General features: G+C 42.3%; 1 protein-coding gene across 1 annotated transcript in view; it reads right to left on the bottom strand.

Annotated features, from left to right (window-relative positions):
- PPP1R21 (protein phosphatase 1 regulatory subunit 21) overlaps positions 1 to 16,424 on the bottom strand; it is a 247,552-nt gene that overhangs the window by 90,433 nt on the left and 140,695 nt on the right. Inside the window, exon 12 of the mRNA XM_082252349.1 lies at positions 15,474 to 15,610. Coding sequence (XP_082108475.1) covers positions 15,474 to 15,610 — 137 coding nt within the window. The remainder of the gene's footprint in view (positions 1 to 15,473; positions 15,611 to 16,424) is intronic.

Here is a 16,424-nt window from a genome sequence, read left to right as displayed (position 1 = left end):
GTGCAACGTATTTTGATATTGTGTGTGGAATATTAATCACCAGTAAATTTAGTTTTGTATGTAAATATATAATTATACTCGTATCTTAATAAATTATATTTATTGATTTAATTGGGAGATATTTATATATTGGTAAGAATTCACCGTAAGCGCCAAGGGCTCAGGAAAATTGTTGTGGTATATTATTGGAGGTCTGAACAAAATTGATTGGGTTTTTCTTAGTTATTAAATTATTTGCCGTAATCGGCTGGAGGCACTGCGTCATAATTCTATTGATAGTTCAGACATCGCCTTTTAGTAATAAATTAACAATAGTCAAATTTTATACCAAAACGCACAACATATTAATTGGAGGCACGTGCTGAGATCGCTTATAAGGAAATCTTACCATATAACAAAACATACTGGTGATTGTATCTCCACATACATTGTCAAAAATATCTATTGTCCTAGCATGGCAGGAAATCACAGTGAATCAAGTCCATCTAGGCACAGCCAGGAAGGTGAAACCATCCCAACAATGGCCACTACCCCCGCTAAAGATACTGATAAAAATCGAGAAACATTACATAAATTTGTTGATTATGGAATAGTTGAACACCTTCGTAGAAGATTAAACATAGGATGCAGTTTAGACAAGTATGTCAAGGATGAAAAAGAGCAAGCTCAGAGTTTAACTGATAATTTGTTTATTGAAGGCGGCCGGGTTTACCAACTTATAAGGGCCTATGCTAATGAGAAGGACACGAAGGTCCAAGATCGTCTCATTATGAAAACATGGCCTACTCTGTGGTTTTTGTGTAATGAATTTATCACACAAATGCCCGCCCTAAAGAAAGAATTATTGGAAACCCGCTCTCTCTTGATAAACAAAAACCAAGACATAGGATCCCTTTTAGAAAAACTCCAATGGGCTGAGACTAGAATTAACCAATCTAAGGGAATTGAGGAGGAATTACTTATCCAGGTTCAAAATAGTAAAACCCTATATGAGGAAACCCGTGTCCAATTTAGGAAGCTAAAAGAAAAATATCAAACACTTAAACAAGAAATAGAATCTTATAGACAAGAAAAAGAAACCCCTAAGAAACATAACTCTATTACTGAGGATGAAACAAACAACGCAGAAATTGAGATTCTAAGATCAGAGCAGAAAGTATTGGAGAAACGGATAGGGGATTTAACATCCATGATAAATCACGAATTAATGCATCTGGGTGATAATCGTGAACAGGAAATAAAAAGAGGGGGATCTCCATATCAGCGGGAGAGACAGGTAAGGTATAGCCAATCAGAGTCTGAATATGGGTCACCCCCTAGGCTTCAAAGGTACTCCCCAGAGTATACAGATGAGGAAATGGATAGGGCTTCATATAAACAGGAAAGGAGGCCCAGGGTCCTTTTTAAAAGATATGACACCCCCAAAATCATCCGATTTTTAAAAGAAACTGTTCCTGTCTTTTCTAAGAAAGGATCCCCCGCCATCACTGACCATCTAGGAACATACGAACGTACCTTAGAAATCTTAGGCATTGAGGACGATCGTACAAAAATTGATTTGCTACCTTGGGTATTTGAAAGTAAAAACAGACAATTCTTTGATTCGTTAAAAACCCTGTATGGTCAGTCGTGGAAGGAGGTTAAACATAGGTGTCAAATGGAGTTTGGACCATATAAAACTACAACGTCTGCCAAGGCTGCGGCCTATAATCTAAAATGTGGTCATAATCAGAGCCCTACAGAGTTTCTGGCATTACTGAAAAATGCCTATTTTCTGGCTGAAAAGGATCCCAATCCTGATCAGTCTGAATTCAAGACCTTATTTTATGAAGCATTACCTGCTTATATAAAATTAGGTCTTGCACAAGACTTTAGGAAAGGACGCTCCCTGGATTGGTTAGTAAGGGAGAGTGACTACCTTTTCTCAATCCAACAGTCCAGTGAAAGTGGGGTAAAAAGAGAGGCCCAGCAGAACCCTAAAATAGTAGCGGCCACTACCATGCCCCCTCAACCTTCGGGTGAACAGACAGAGAGAAAATCTTATGCAGAGGCAGTCCGAGATGGAAGGCCCAGTAGACCTCCCGGAGTCGCACCACGACTCCAGCCAGCGGTGAGGGACAGACAGAGGCCACGTGGGTACAGTAGTGAAAGTGAAAGGGGTCCACAACACAGAAAGGGCAAGAGGGAATATTCCCAGGGGTTCCAACCTGATTTCAATCGAGACTCCAATTTCAATAGGGATCCCGATTTTAATAGGTACCCCCCCTTTGACAGAAACTCCAATTTTAATAGATACTCCAACTTTCACAGAGACCCCAATTTCCATGGGTATCCCAGATTCCAAAGAAACCCCAACTTCCGTAGATACAACAGATTTGGCAGAAACCCCAACTTTAACCAGGACCCAAACTTCATGAGAAACCCTAATATTATTGAGAACCACAATGACCATAGGTCGCCTGCTGACCAGGAACGAGAGGGAGCACCCCGGATTGGTGCAGTTCCCCAAGTTCCCCAAGGTCAAGGAGAAATACAGGGACCTCCGAGAGAGAGTTCCCAGCATCGGGGCCTGAGGAGTGGTTATGAGTCTGAGACATCTACCCAGTCCCATCCGGAACGTAATAGGGTCAGACAAAATAGGGCAACGTACCAAAATACCCTCAACCAACGTATAGGACAAATTGAGGAGCAGGTGAATCAAATGGTCGGACAAATGACACAATTCATGAACACCCAATCTAACAACCCATCTTTTTTAGGGGCAACTCCTGTGACCAACCAAAGGTCACAGAATGCATAGACCTCCCCCCGATAGGCCCAGAGGGGATAACACTGTATGCAGCAAAAGGGGGCGCATGCTCTACCCCTGATGTGCCCACAATTGAGAAACATAGTCATAGGGCCAGGGAGGATCAAATGTTGGTTGTTAATTCCCCTCCTGCCTTGCAGTGTTCACTTAACCCCTCTAACCTAGCCGAGCCATTGGGGATAGTCATAAATGACCAGTCTGACGGAGCGCACCCCACTCATTGCGCTTCCGTCTTGAGGAAGTCCAACAGGCAAACCAGAAGGAATAATAAGCGCACAGAATCTGTGACGTGTGGTGAGATCAATGCTGATTGTAAATTATTGACAGGTTCCCAGATCTTCAACCATGCCAATTTCATGTGTGAGTTGAACGAATCTGATGGGAGATATTTCACTACGGTGAAAATACAGGATGCCAGTGATCACCCAATTTTAGGCCTAATTGACACTGGGTCCCAAGCCACAATCCTGTCAGAGGAACATTTTAATCGAGTAACAAACTCAATGCCCAAGAAACCAAAACTTAGGAGCTTTGATTGTTCCCTGGTAGGGGTAGGTGGAGAACCACTAGAAGTTAGGGGTACTGCCTGGCTTAAACTTAAATTAGGTAATAAGGAACTTAGGCACCCTGTTATTATTGCCACTCTCCCACACCATCACATGATCATTGGAATAGACCTTCTTAAAAGGCTCAACACTATTGTTGATTGTGTGAACAAGGTATTGTGGTCCCAAGTCAATACACCAATTAAATATGAGAGACTTCAGACTCCCCATTCCCGGCAACACTGCCACCTGGTGGAAGAAAGGCCTGGCTCCCTGGAAGTTCATTTCAGAAATAGTCAATTACCTGATGTAACAGTCATCCAACCTGACCACAAAAGCCTTGAAGTGGGAGGAGATGACCATGTGTTTAAAATCCCCTGTGATAAAATAAAAGAGATCTCCCTCCTAGATAATGTACTGACCATGTCTTTCCATCAGGAGAATAAAATTAGGAAAGGGGGAAACCACGCTCAGTTCCTAACAGGAGTGGAAAGGGTTAGCAGTGATCTATTTATCCCTATCCAGATAAATGGTCTTAGTAGGTCAAAATATGCCAAACTTGATTTAAAGCAAGAGCATAGCTTTGTGAGCCATGGGCTCTTAAAACATATGACTGAGATAGAAATGATCCATTTATCCACTCCTCAACGTCATTGGATTTCAGACGCCATTGATGATTCGGAGGATTATAATTCCATTGCTAGATGCCTGTTAAACATTACCATAGGTAATAAGACAACCACTCACGTGTTCATAGTCTTGGACAATCCCCAAAACCAAATATATATCGGCAACGACTTACTGCATCGGTTTGCCACTCAAGTCGACTTAATCAATGACTGTTTATGGAGTCGACTAAAGGGGGACCCTGAGGGATACCAGGATGTAAATTTAGCCCTGAAATTCCAACAGCAGATGCCTTATGCTGTTGAGGTTCAGGTAGCCCAAGAAATTATCGTGCCCAAAGGCAGAAATAATTTTCTACTCCCCGTAAAAATAAAAAGGGGACAAAGATTAAAAGGGTCAGATGCACTAGTATGCCTATCCCAGAGAATGCAGAGGGAAGGACTAAAAATTACCCACACGCCTCTGATCAACACGCATCAATCCCCTATATACATCTACATACACAACCTCTCAAATCAGGACCTTAGCCTACCCAAGGACACCATTATCGGTCTTGCGGTAGAAACGGGGTATTACACATTTGGAGTCACTAACCAAGTGATTGGACTCATACCTGAGGAATATTTATCTGAGGAGCAATTAGTTGAACAATCGTTCAATTCTTTACCCGAAGGTATGTTCACCATTGAGTCCATTTATCCCTTTGATTCTAAGGATGGTACCTGTAAAATTGAAGAGACATCCCTTGTCTTTGATCAACCGATTAAAGAACAAGAGTGCCCCAAAGGACATGAATGGGAGGAAAGTGCCCGATATACACCTAGTGATTTACCCACCAGACTTGAAGAGGCATATGAGATAGGGCAGCCTGAAAGCTTTCCTGGATTCAAAGAGATAGTTGAAGAGATAATAGCACTAGCAGATGCATGCTCCAATGATCTCGAGCGACAATTGCTCCGCGAACTCCTCTTTGAATTCCAGGAGATCTTTGCCAAGGATTCTTACGATTGTGGGAGTACCGAACTCCACTTCGCCAGAATCCAGACTGACCCAAAGGCCCCACCAGTGTTCGTCAAACAATATAGACTTCCTTTGGCCTCCTATGAGTCTCTAGCCGAGATTATTAGGAAGTTAAATGAACGGGGTATAATTAGGCCCATCCACAGCTCCTATAATCACCCCATCCTGGGTGTTTTGAAACCCAATGGACAGTGGCGCTTGTGCGCTGACCTCCGACAACTAAACAAGCGTGTTTACATGTCAGGATGGCCTGTACCATACATAGACCAGTGTCTTGCCCAACTCCAAGGGTCCCAGGTATTCACAGCCCTTGATTGTGCCCAAGGTTACTGGACCATTAAAGTCAGTGAAGAAGACCAGTATAAACTAGCTTTCAGTTTTGGGAACCAGCAGTTCTGTTGGGTTCGTATGCCTTTTGGGTTTATCAATTCTGGCCATGAATTCGCTGTGTTTATGCATAAGGCTATGCCAGATGCCCTAGAGCGAGGAACACTGGCGTATGTTGATGACATCCTAATCAAGAGTACTGACATGACCAAACACCTTACAGAACTGCGACATGTCCTAGGCCAGTTAAGATCAGCCGGGGCGAAATTGTCTCTACAAAAAGCCCAGTGGTGTCGCACACGTGTAAATTTCTTAGGCCATGAAGTTACTTCGGAAGGTCTAAATCCCCAAAAGAAAAAGGTTGAGGCTGTGCTAAACTGTAAGGTCCCTACTAATCTGAAAGAGTTGAGATCGTTTCTAGGGATGGTAAACTATTCCCGTAAGTTCATTGACAACTACGCCGAAATAAGCAAACCGCTTCTTCATCTGCTAAAGAAAGACATTGGATGGTCATGGGGTAAGGAACAGGAAGACGCTGTAAAGGAAATGAAGGTTCGACTGACCCAGGCTCCTTGCCTTGCATATCCAGAAGGAGGTAAACCCTTTTATCTTGAGACAGGGTACACGCAGGTAAGTATGAGTTCTGTTCTTTACCAGAAACAAGAGAATGTCAGTAAGGTTATTGCTTACGCTAGCAAAACATTGTCCCCAGTAGAGATGAAGTTTACAGACTGCGAAAAGGCTTTATTATCCACGGTGTGGGCATTACAGAATTTCCGCAGTTATATTCAAGGTGAAAGAATTATTGTTGAGACTGCACACCAACCTTTACAGTATTTACAAAGTGAACGTATCAGGGATGGAAATGTGTCTAATAGCCGCATCACTGCTTGGACTTTGTCCTTGCAAGGATGGCCTCTGGAAGTTCGTTATAAACAGAACAAGAAAAGTCCAGTAGCCCAGGGCCTTGCTGAGCTCCATGACTGTTCAGCCACCAATCCCAGTAAGGGAGACCCGGACGCTGACTTTTTGGAAGAACAACTGTTGTCTCCCTATAAAGTTTATGATGAAGAGTACTGTAAACGGTTGCCGTGTGTATATGTAGATGGTTGCGCCTATCATCATAAGGATGGAGAACAGCTCCAACTAGTGGCAGGTATCGGGATTGTATGGACCCAAGGTGTAGCCCCAACCTCTGTGGGATACAAGCTTGGATCCAAAAGCAGCCAAGTTGCTGAACTCGCTGCCATTCTAGAAGCTGTCGAGATGGCCATAGAATATAACCTAAAAGAATTTTCCATCATCACCGATTCCAATTATGTTAGGAACAGTTTTGTTGAATATCTTCCTAGGTGGAAAAGGAACCACATGCTAAAAAGCAACCAGAAACCCGTTAAACATGGTAGGTTATTTTGCCAAATAGACCAGCTGGTAAGGGAAAATGACATCACCTTGTATTTTAAGAAGACCAAGGGCCACTCTAAAGTCCTAGGTGCGGAGAAGGAAGGTAATGATCTGGCTGATTCCCTGGCCAAAGAAGGGGCCATAACAGGTGAATCACTAGATATTGATAAATTTTTGGGGGCAGTACAGTTAGAAGCTGTAACTAGACAACAAGCCAGGGTGAACAAAGATGCAAATGTGTTACAATGGAGTCATGATGCCCCCAGTGAAGATTTAATTACAGCTCAAAAAGAAGACCCAATAATTGGCTTATTTTATAGACACCTAAAAAATTCTGACCAAAATCCCATTAGCCAAGGGGATGGTACCGGTAAAGAGGATTTACGCATTTTAATGAAGTCCAAATCCCAGTTTGCATTGCATCAGGGATTGTTGATACGCACATCAAAAGGGGGTATCCAACAATGGGTAGTTCCACTTAAATTTAGAGGGTTAATGTTGCAACACGCCCATGACGCTCCCACTTCCGGGCATCGTGGGGAGAAGATCACCTATGAGATCCTTCGGGATTATGCCTACTGGCCTCATATGCTGCGTGATGTGAAGGCATACTGCCAAGGCTGTTTAATATGTCCCCAATTTCAACCGGCTTCACCAACCCATCGGGCCCCCCTTCAGAAAAGGGGGATATGTATGCCTTGGTCAGACCTTCAAATGGACTTCATTGGACCTGTCACTAAATCTTCACGAGGGAATCGGTATATGTTAACCGTTACATGTTTATTTACCAAGTATGTTGAATGTATTCCAGCGCCAAACAATAGCTCTGATACATGCGCTGCCTTATTAATTAATCACATTTTTTCACGGTTTGGTCTACCCCAGAGGATAGAATCTGATAGGGGTTCACATTTCACTAGTGAAGTGATGACCAAACTGTGGAAAATATTGGGCGTGAAAAGGAAATTGCATATCGCATATCGGCCCTCCTCTAGTGGTGGAGTAGAACGGTACAATCAGACAATTGTCAACATCCTAAAGAAATTTGTTAAGGAGACAGGCAAAGACTGGGATGTTAAACTTCCCCTTGTCTTGATGGCCTTAAGGGCAACTCCGAGTACGGTCACAAAAATGTCCCCTTTCGAACTCATGACCGGAAGGCAGATGGTATTGCCCCAGCACTTATTGTACCGCACTACAGATCACAATTTGGTCAATGCCACCACAACACACCAATACATAGAGGATTTGCGAAAACATTTACAGTATGCTTTTGCCTTTGCCCAGCGAAACATTGAAAGAGCCGCAGTTGGCGCTAAAACCTACTATGACCTTAAAACCACCAAGAAGGAGTACGAGATTGGGGACAAAGTCTACCTATACAATTTTGCGAGAGACCAGGTCAAGGAACGGAAATTCCTTCCATCTTGGAAAGGTCCGTTTAACATAGCTGATAAGATTTCCCCCGTAGCATATAAATTGCACATCCCTCGGAATGGTGAAATCAGTGAGAGATGGGTGCATATAAATCAATTGCGTGCTTGCCATCCCAAATCACAATTACAGCTGTTGGGAGACTGAACCACGCACTCCTCTTGGATTATGGAAAGATCATAAGGGCAGAAAAAGAATTAGGGTGAATCCACATTTTGCTTTACAGGGCTATTTTTATATATATGTATCTGATACTAAAACTGTTTATTTACCTACTATAGTGTATATAATGATGCCCCAGATGACAGCCAAACTGGTAATCGGAAGTACTAGCGACCAGACCCTAGCAGGAAGCCCTGATGATGATCTGATGTATCAAACCAGAAACCTGTCTGCCAGCGATCACTCAAGGAAGGAGGACCAGATATCCCGAAGGAGAGACCTTCCCACGAGAATGTCCTGGAGTCCTGCTATGTGGAGCATCCTGGGTATCCTGCTGTGGATATGTCTACCAGGCCAGGCCGGCCTCATCGCCCGACCAGGACCTTCATCGGGAATACTTGTCCAAGAAGCACCCGGATTCATCTTGACTGACAAACGAATCATCACCCAAAAAGTTTGCATCAGCATGGATCCAAGGACCTACACCGAAAAATGTTTTAAACCTCAGCATATCCCCTGAGATCAAGGAATAGTACGCCCTACACTCGAAAGCAATACAGACTCGTCAGTGGAGTGTACCATAATGATCCATAACCTGCCTACCAGTTGATTTCCCTGTATGATGCTGACATACATGCAAATCAAAAAGGGGGATATGTCAGGTTATCGATATATGAAAATTTTAAATGATGAAATATACTTGCGACACTTACACTGACCTCAGCCTGACACATCAACCTCTGTAAAAAAAAAAAAAAAAACTGGCCGCACACACACAATAGTATTGACCAAACCTTCAACAGTGCAAATTAAGACAGGTTTGTGTAATTAGTCAGAGACAATTGGCCATACAAAAACGTCCCCAATTCTCAAGGTTTTGTACAAAGAAAGGTGATAAAAACCTGAAAATCAAAGTTTGAAGAAGAAACTTATTCAACAGAAGAAACAAAGCAATAGACGGTCCCCATTGTTCTAGGGTGAAAACTAACTCTTCTTAAGACGCAATAGTATTGACTCAGCTGAATACATAAGCCTCTTCAACAAAATGGTGACTAGGATGTGTGCATCTGTGTATGTAGATATGTTTATATATATATATATATATATATACGTATGTATATATATATGTATACACATGTATGTATATATGTGCGTGTAGGTGTGTAGGTATATGCATGTATATGTGTATGGTACATATGTACATGTGCGTGTGTGGATATGTGTGTGTACGTGTATGGGTATGTGTGTACACGCACGTGTATTAATATATCTGTGTGTGTATGTGCATGTGTGTGTGTATCCAGTTATCACCATATATTGAACTTTGTTGTTATATGTAGGGGATAGTGTTTCACAAGAATAATTCATCAATAGAGATGGCTCACCCACCAAATCACAAATAATGTTCAATGATGATATAAACTACACTAGCATGAGATATCCCTATAAATCTCTTGTACTTAAAGAATATTACACAAGGATTATGGAATTATTCCTACAGGAAATGAATACAGCTATTATTAATGACACTACCAGCAGAAAACATAATCTTGAATCAAAATATTGAAATGTTATAAAAAGCAGAAATCACCAAATCCCCAAAAATATAATTCATATATGGTTTATAGCAACTCCCACATCACATTATAGGACAATCCCATTTGCAATGATGCAACTAACTGTTAACCAATGGGCAGGTGAAAATTGACCAGTCACTGCCCACTTCTGAAAACCACCACTGAAGAAACAGTCAATATTGGTTGGGGAGTGGTCATTTCAATCAATAGTTTCTGATCATATAGATAAGGACCCCTGGGAAAGCAAGGGACTCTGGAAAAAAAAAAAAAAAAAATCCTAAAAAACACGCCCAAGGAAGGACACAGGAAAAGACTGCTGCCATTTTGACCACTGCCCATTGGCTGATCTCCTGCTGAGAGACGAACTACTTTACTTTGAACATTTTCCTTGGAAGGAGTGGTGAGAGATAGACTTAATAATTTAACCCATTTACTCCCAAGATAATAGGAAGTGTATGACATTGTCTGAAATTATACATATATGGTCATTTACATTGGGTAGAGCAACTCTATATGTTAATTTTTCTTTTCACTGAATCAATTGATTTTATAAATTTCAAGTGTTTGTCTAGAGTTAAGGCTGAATTTAAGTGTGTTGGGTATAATAGGGTGTGACTCTTTAAGATAAGTTCCTTTCTTTCCTACGGCCGCGGAAAGTGAGAAACTGCCTTAAGAGTGGTCAGGCATTTTGTTTTTAATATTTTAATTCACAGTTAATTTTACTTTTATCGGGTTATATTTAATTCTGTGTCTGGTTTAAAAAAAAAAAATTTAATTCTAATCACGTTGTATCTGTGCAACGTATTTTGATATTGTGTGTGGAATATTAATCACCAGTAAATTTAGTTTTGTATGTAAATATATAATTATACTCGTATCTTAATAAATTATATTTATTGATTTAATTGGGAGATATTTATATATTGGTAAGAATTCACCGTAAGCGCCAAGGGCTCAGGAAAATTGTTGTGGTATATTATTGGAGGTCTGAACAAAATTGATTGGGTTTTTCTTAGTTATTAAATTATTTGCCGTAATCGGCTGGAGGCACTGCGTCATAATTCTATTGATAGTTCAGACATCGCCTTTTAGTAATAAATTAACAATAGTCAAATTTTATACCAAAACGCACAACAGTTCGGATCCCGGATCCTTGGTTGACCGAACCATCAGACGATGCGATCTGCAAGCTGACTGACTAGAAACAGAGGAGTGTCGGGAGAGCGGACAGAGCGAGCAAGGGTCTCGTCACAACCCATAAGTGAAAATGTCCAAATTGGGCCCAATTATCCATTTTCCCTCCCCGATGTCATGTTACTCGTTAGTGTTACAAGGTCTCAGGTGTGAATGGGGAGCAGAGGTGGTAAAGGTGGTGTTATCGCTCTCACTCTATCATATATATATATATATATATATATATATATACACACACACACACACACAGTATCTCACAAAAATGAGTACCCCCCTTACATTTTTGTAGATATTTTATTATATCTTTTCATGTGATAACACTGAAGAAATTACACTTTGCTACAATGTAAAGTATTGAGTGTACAGCTTGTATAACAGTGTAAATTTGCTGTCCTCTCAAAATAACTCAACACACAGCCATTAATGTCTAAACCGCTGGCAACAAAAGTGAGTACACTAAATTTGGCCCAAAGTGTCAATTTGTGTGGCCACCATTAATTTTCCAGCACTGCCTTAATCCTATTGGGCATGGAGTTTACTAGAGCTTTACAGGTTGCCACTGGAGTCATCTTCCACTCCTCCATGATGACATCACATAGCTGGTGGGAGTTTGAGACCTTGCGCTCCTCCACCTTCCGTTTGAGGATGCCCCACAGATGCTCAATAGGGTTTAGCTCTGGAGACATGCTTGGCCAGTCCATCACATTTACTCTCAACTTCTTTAGCAAGGCAGTGGTAGTCTTGGAGGTGTGTTTAGGGGTCATTATGTTGGAATACTGCCCTGCGGCCCAGTCTCCAAAGGGAGGGGATCATGCTCTGCTTCAGTATGTCACAGTACATATTGGCATTCATGGTTCCCTCAATGAACTGTAGCTCCCCAGTGCCGGCAGCAGTCACACAGCCCCAGACCATGACACTCCAACCACCATGCTTGACTGACTGCCGCCCCACACGCTTAACACCATCTGAACCAAATAAGTTTATCTTGGTCTCATCAGACCACAGGACATGGTTCCAGTAATCCATGTCCTTAACCACTTGCCGACCGCCGCCCGACTATATACGGCAGCGGTCAGCCCCTCCCAGGCAAAGTGACGTACCGGTACGTCACTAGCCTGGGAGCGAATAGGAGGCGAGCGCACGCTCCGGCCTCCGCTCGTACCCGAAGAAGCCGGCGCGTGTGACCGGCGGACCCGATGTCCGCCGGTCACTCGCGATCGTCGGGTGGAGAGGGAGAAAGGCAGGCGGCTAATGTAAACAAAGCCGCCTGTCATTCTCCCCTGTGTAAAAGCACAGATCACTCGGTCCTGCTATGTAGAACCGTTGATCTGTGCTGTTACACACAAAGCCACATCCAATCACAGTAAGAAACACGCCCCTAGGGACACACTTAACCCCTCCCTCTCCAATAAAGTTAACCCCTTCCCTCCCAGTGTCATTTTTACAGTAACAGTGCATATGTATAGCACTGATTACTGTAGTAATGTCACTGGTACCCCCAAAAGTGTCAAAAATGTCAGTCAAGGGTCTGATCTGTCCGCCGCAATGTCGCAGTCCCGCAAAAAAAAAAAAAAAAAAAAAAATCGCAGATCGCCGCCATTACTCGTTAAAAAAGAAAAATAAATAAATAAAAATGACAAAAATCTTTCCCTTAGTTAGTAAACGCAATAACTTTTGCGCAAACCAATCAAAATACGCTTTCCGCGATTTTTTTTACCAAACATATGTAGCAAAAAACAAATTGGCCTAAAATGTTAAAAAATTTTGATTTTTACATTTTTTTTGGGGGAATTTCATATAAAAAAATATGAAAAATATTGTTATTTTTGCAAAATTGTCGCTCTTTTCTTGTTTATAGCGCATGATCAAAAAAAAAAAAAAAAAAAAAAAAAAAAAAAAATCGCACAGGTGATCAAATGCCACCAAAAGAAAGCTCTGTTTGTGGGGAAAAAAAAGGACGTCAAATTTGTTTGGGTACAGCGTCTCAGGACCGCGCGATTGTCCGTTAAAGTCACGCAGTGCCGAATCGCAAAATAGGGCCTGGTCAGGAAGGGGGTAAAATCTTCCGGGGCTTAAGTGGTTAATCTGCTTGTCTTCAGCAAACTGTTTGCAGGCTTTCTTGTGCATCATCTTTAGAAGAGGCTTCCTTCTGGGATGACAACCATGCAGACCAATTTGATGCAGTGTGTGACGTATGGTCTGAACACCAACAGGCTGACCCCCCACCCCTTCAGCCTCTACAGCAATGCTGGCAGCACTCATACGTCTATTTCCCAAAGACAACCTCTGGATACGACGCTGAGCATGTGCACTCAACTTGTTTGGTCGACCATGACGAGGCTGTTCTGATTGGAACCTGTCCTGTTAAACTGCTGTATGGTTTTGGCCACTGTGCTGCAGCTCAGTTTCAGGGTCTGGGCAATCTTCTTATAGCATAGGCCATCTTTATGTAGAGCAACAATTCTTTTTTTCAGATCCTCAGAGAGTTCTTTGCCATGAGGTGCCATGTTGAACTTCTAGTGACCAGTAAAGCCCCGTACACACGATCAGATTATCGAACGATCTGTCGTCCGTTTTTTGTGGCATGCTAGTCTGATGTGGAAAGTGAAGAGGTTATTTCATACGAATTTTCCGGTACAACAGAATTCTACTTCAGAAGTGATGTCATGTGTTGGATTGATTTGGATTTGTTCTTTGGTCTCTGAGCATGCCTAGTCTTGTTCTTAAGATTTTTTTCCGTCGAAAACTGTACTAATGAGACGAAAATCGGACGTTGTGTTGACGGACGATAAAAGTTTTATAGCCTGCACATCAGGATTTTTTCGGCCGAAAAGTTGGAGTCGGCTGTCGAAGAAGCACCATACTAACAATCCGAAAATCGATAGATCGGTCGTCAGACGAAATTTCCCTTCAGATTTTCTTATTGTGTGTACAGGCCTTAAGAGAGAGAGCGATAACACCACCTGCTCCCCATTCACACCTGAGACCTTGTAACACTAACGAGTCACATAACACCAGGGAGGGAAAATAGTTAATTGGGCCCAATTTGGACATTTTAACTTAGAGGTGCACTCACTTTTGTTGCCAGCGGTTTAGACATTACCCACTTGCCGACCAGTCACTGGGACTGTACTGCGGCAAAGTGGCTCAATTCCGTCCAGCGACGTAGACCTACGTCGCTGGACTCCTCCCCTTGTAGGCGGCGCTCCCGCTGTATTCAGTCACAGTGGGAGTCGGGCCAGGGGAGGTGGCGATCGCGGCTGCTCTTCCCCGATCGTCGGGGAATCGAGTTTGGAGATCCGCCCGCTTGTGTAAACAGAGCGGGCGGATCTCCTAAGTGACAGACAGGGTCAGATTGCAGGGTTCAGCATAGCTGAACATGCGATCTGTCCCTGACTCACTCAGTCACCTCCCCCCACACACGTTAGTAAGCACCAGGCATACATTAACCCCTCCTTCTCCAATAAAATTAACCCCTTCCCTGCCAGTGTCATTTTTACAGTAACAGTGCATATTTATAGTACTGTAGAAATGTCACTGGTACCCCCAAAAGTGTCAAAAATGTCAGTCAAGGGTCCGATCTGTCCGCCGCAATGTCGCAGTCCCGCAAAAAAAAAAAAAATCGCAGATCGCCACCATTACTCGTTAAAAAACACCAAAAATGACAAAAATCTTTCCCTTAGTTAGTAAACGCAATAACTTTTGCGCAAACCAATCAAAATACGCTTATTGTGATTTTTTTTACCAAACATAGGTAGCAGAAAACAAATTGGCCAACAATTGAAAAAAAATTAGATTTTTACATTTTTTGGGGGGGGGGGGGGAATTTCATATAAAAAAAAAATGTTAAAAATAGTTATTTTTTCAAAATTTATGCTCTTTTTTTGTTTATAGCGCAAAAAGTAAAAATCGCACAGGTGATCAAATACCACCAAAAGAAAGCTCTGTTTGTGGGAAAAAAAGGACGTAAATTTCATTTGGGTACGGCGTCACACGACCGCGCAATTGTCAGTTAAAGTCGCACAGCGCCGAATCGCAAAAAGTGGCCTGGACGTAAGACAGCAAAATCCTCCGGTGGTAAAGTGGTTAATGGCTGTGTGTTGAGTTATTTTGAGGGGGCAGCAAATTTACACTGTTATACAAGCTGTACACTCACTACTTTACATTGTAGCAAATTGTCATTTCTTCAGTGTTGTCACCTTTAAAGATATAATAATATATTTACAAAAATGTGAGGGGTGTACTCACTTTTGTGAGATACTGTACATACACACACCTATATTATATATACACACACGTGTGTAGGTGTTCCAAAGGTAATAAAAGCAAATACACAAATAAAAAATCCTGCACTGAGCAGCAGACGAGACTCACTGGGTAAGGCGAGGAGGGAGATGTATGTCTTCAGTTTCTCAAACGCTGCCGTCAATCTCTTCATGTCTCTGTGGAGTTCCACATTCCGCCCCTGTAACGGTGCTGTGCAAAGTGGGGACCCCGACTCCTCCTCCAGACTGTGATTGTGAAGATGAAGAGACATGAATAACATTTCTATTTTAGATCCCAGCAGTCAACTTCAGCAAAATATGCCTTTTATTTTTTAAAGTCTAATCATAGTTTTGTTAAAAACTGTACAGAGCAAATTAAAGCAGTTTAATTCTATCATTTTGGATAGACTGATGGACGGTTATAACCCCCGTCAGGGATGAAGAGATTTCCCTTTACTTCCTGTCTGATAGCCAAACAGGAAGTGAGAGGAAATCCCTCCAAAGTGAGGGGATCCCTGGTTGTCACCAGAACTAATGTCCCCACTGGAAGTCTCTATTCCTGTTCGGGTGACAACCCAAAATTTGGGATTTACTTTCACTCTCAGTAATATCGTTAAACAGGAGAGATAGAGAGGGTGAATCTTCCTAAAGCAGAGTTCCGGCCTCAAATACCTTTTTAAACTAAAAATCCCCCTATAATACTAATCCATCGCCCTTTACAGAACCGCTATTCTCATACTTACAAGGTGTATAGTATTGGATTTTAGTCAAAATCTTACTTTTAAAAACGCTGTCTGGGCGCGGCCATCTTGGATGTGGGCATCTGAAGCCGCAGTTTAATCTGCTGAGTCCTTCTTCCTGATTTCAGGGAGTGTTATGGGAGTTCTTCCTGATTCCAGCCTCCTGGGAGTGATGACAAACAGCTCCCAGGATGCAATGCAAAGGCGGAAGTGATGTCGGTGGCCGTGGCCACAGAAGGGGGGAGAAGGAGGAAGTACAATCAAAAATGCCCTGAAAATAAGGTAAGGGACCCCCGAAAAAAATTGAAAATGCCCAATTG

The sequence above is a fragment of the Pelophylax lessonae genome (assembly GCF_965119305.1).
Source record: "Pelophylax lessonae genome assembly, chromosome: 3".
In the NCBI taxonomy this organism is placed as follows: Eukaryota; Metazoa; Chordata; class Amphibia; order Anura; family Ranidae; genus Pelophylax; species Pelophylax lessonae.
Note: the sequence above shows the minus strand (reverse complement) of the source record. Positions and strands in the feature narration are given on the sequence as shown.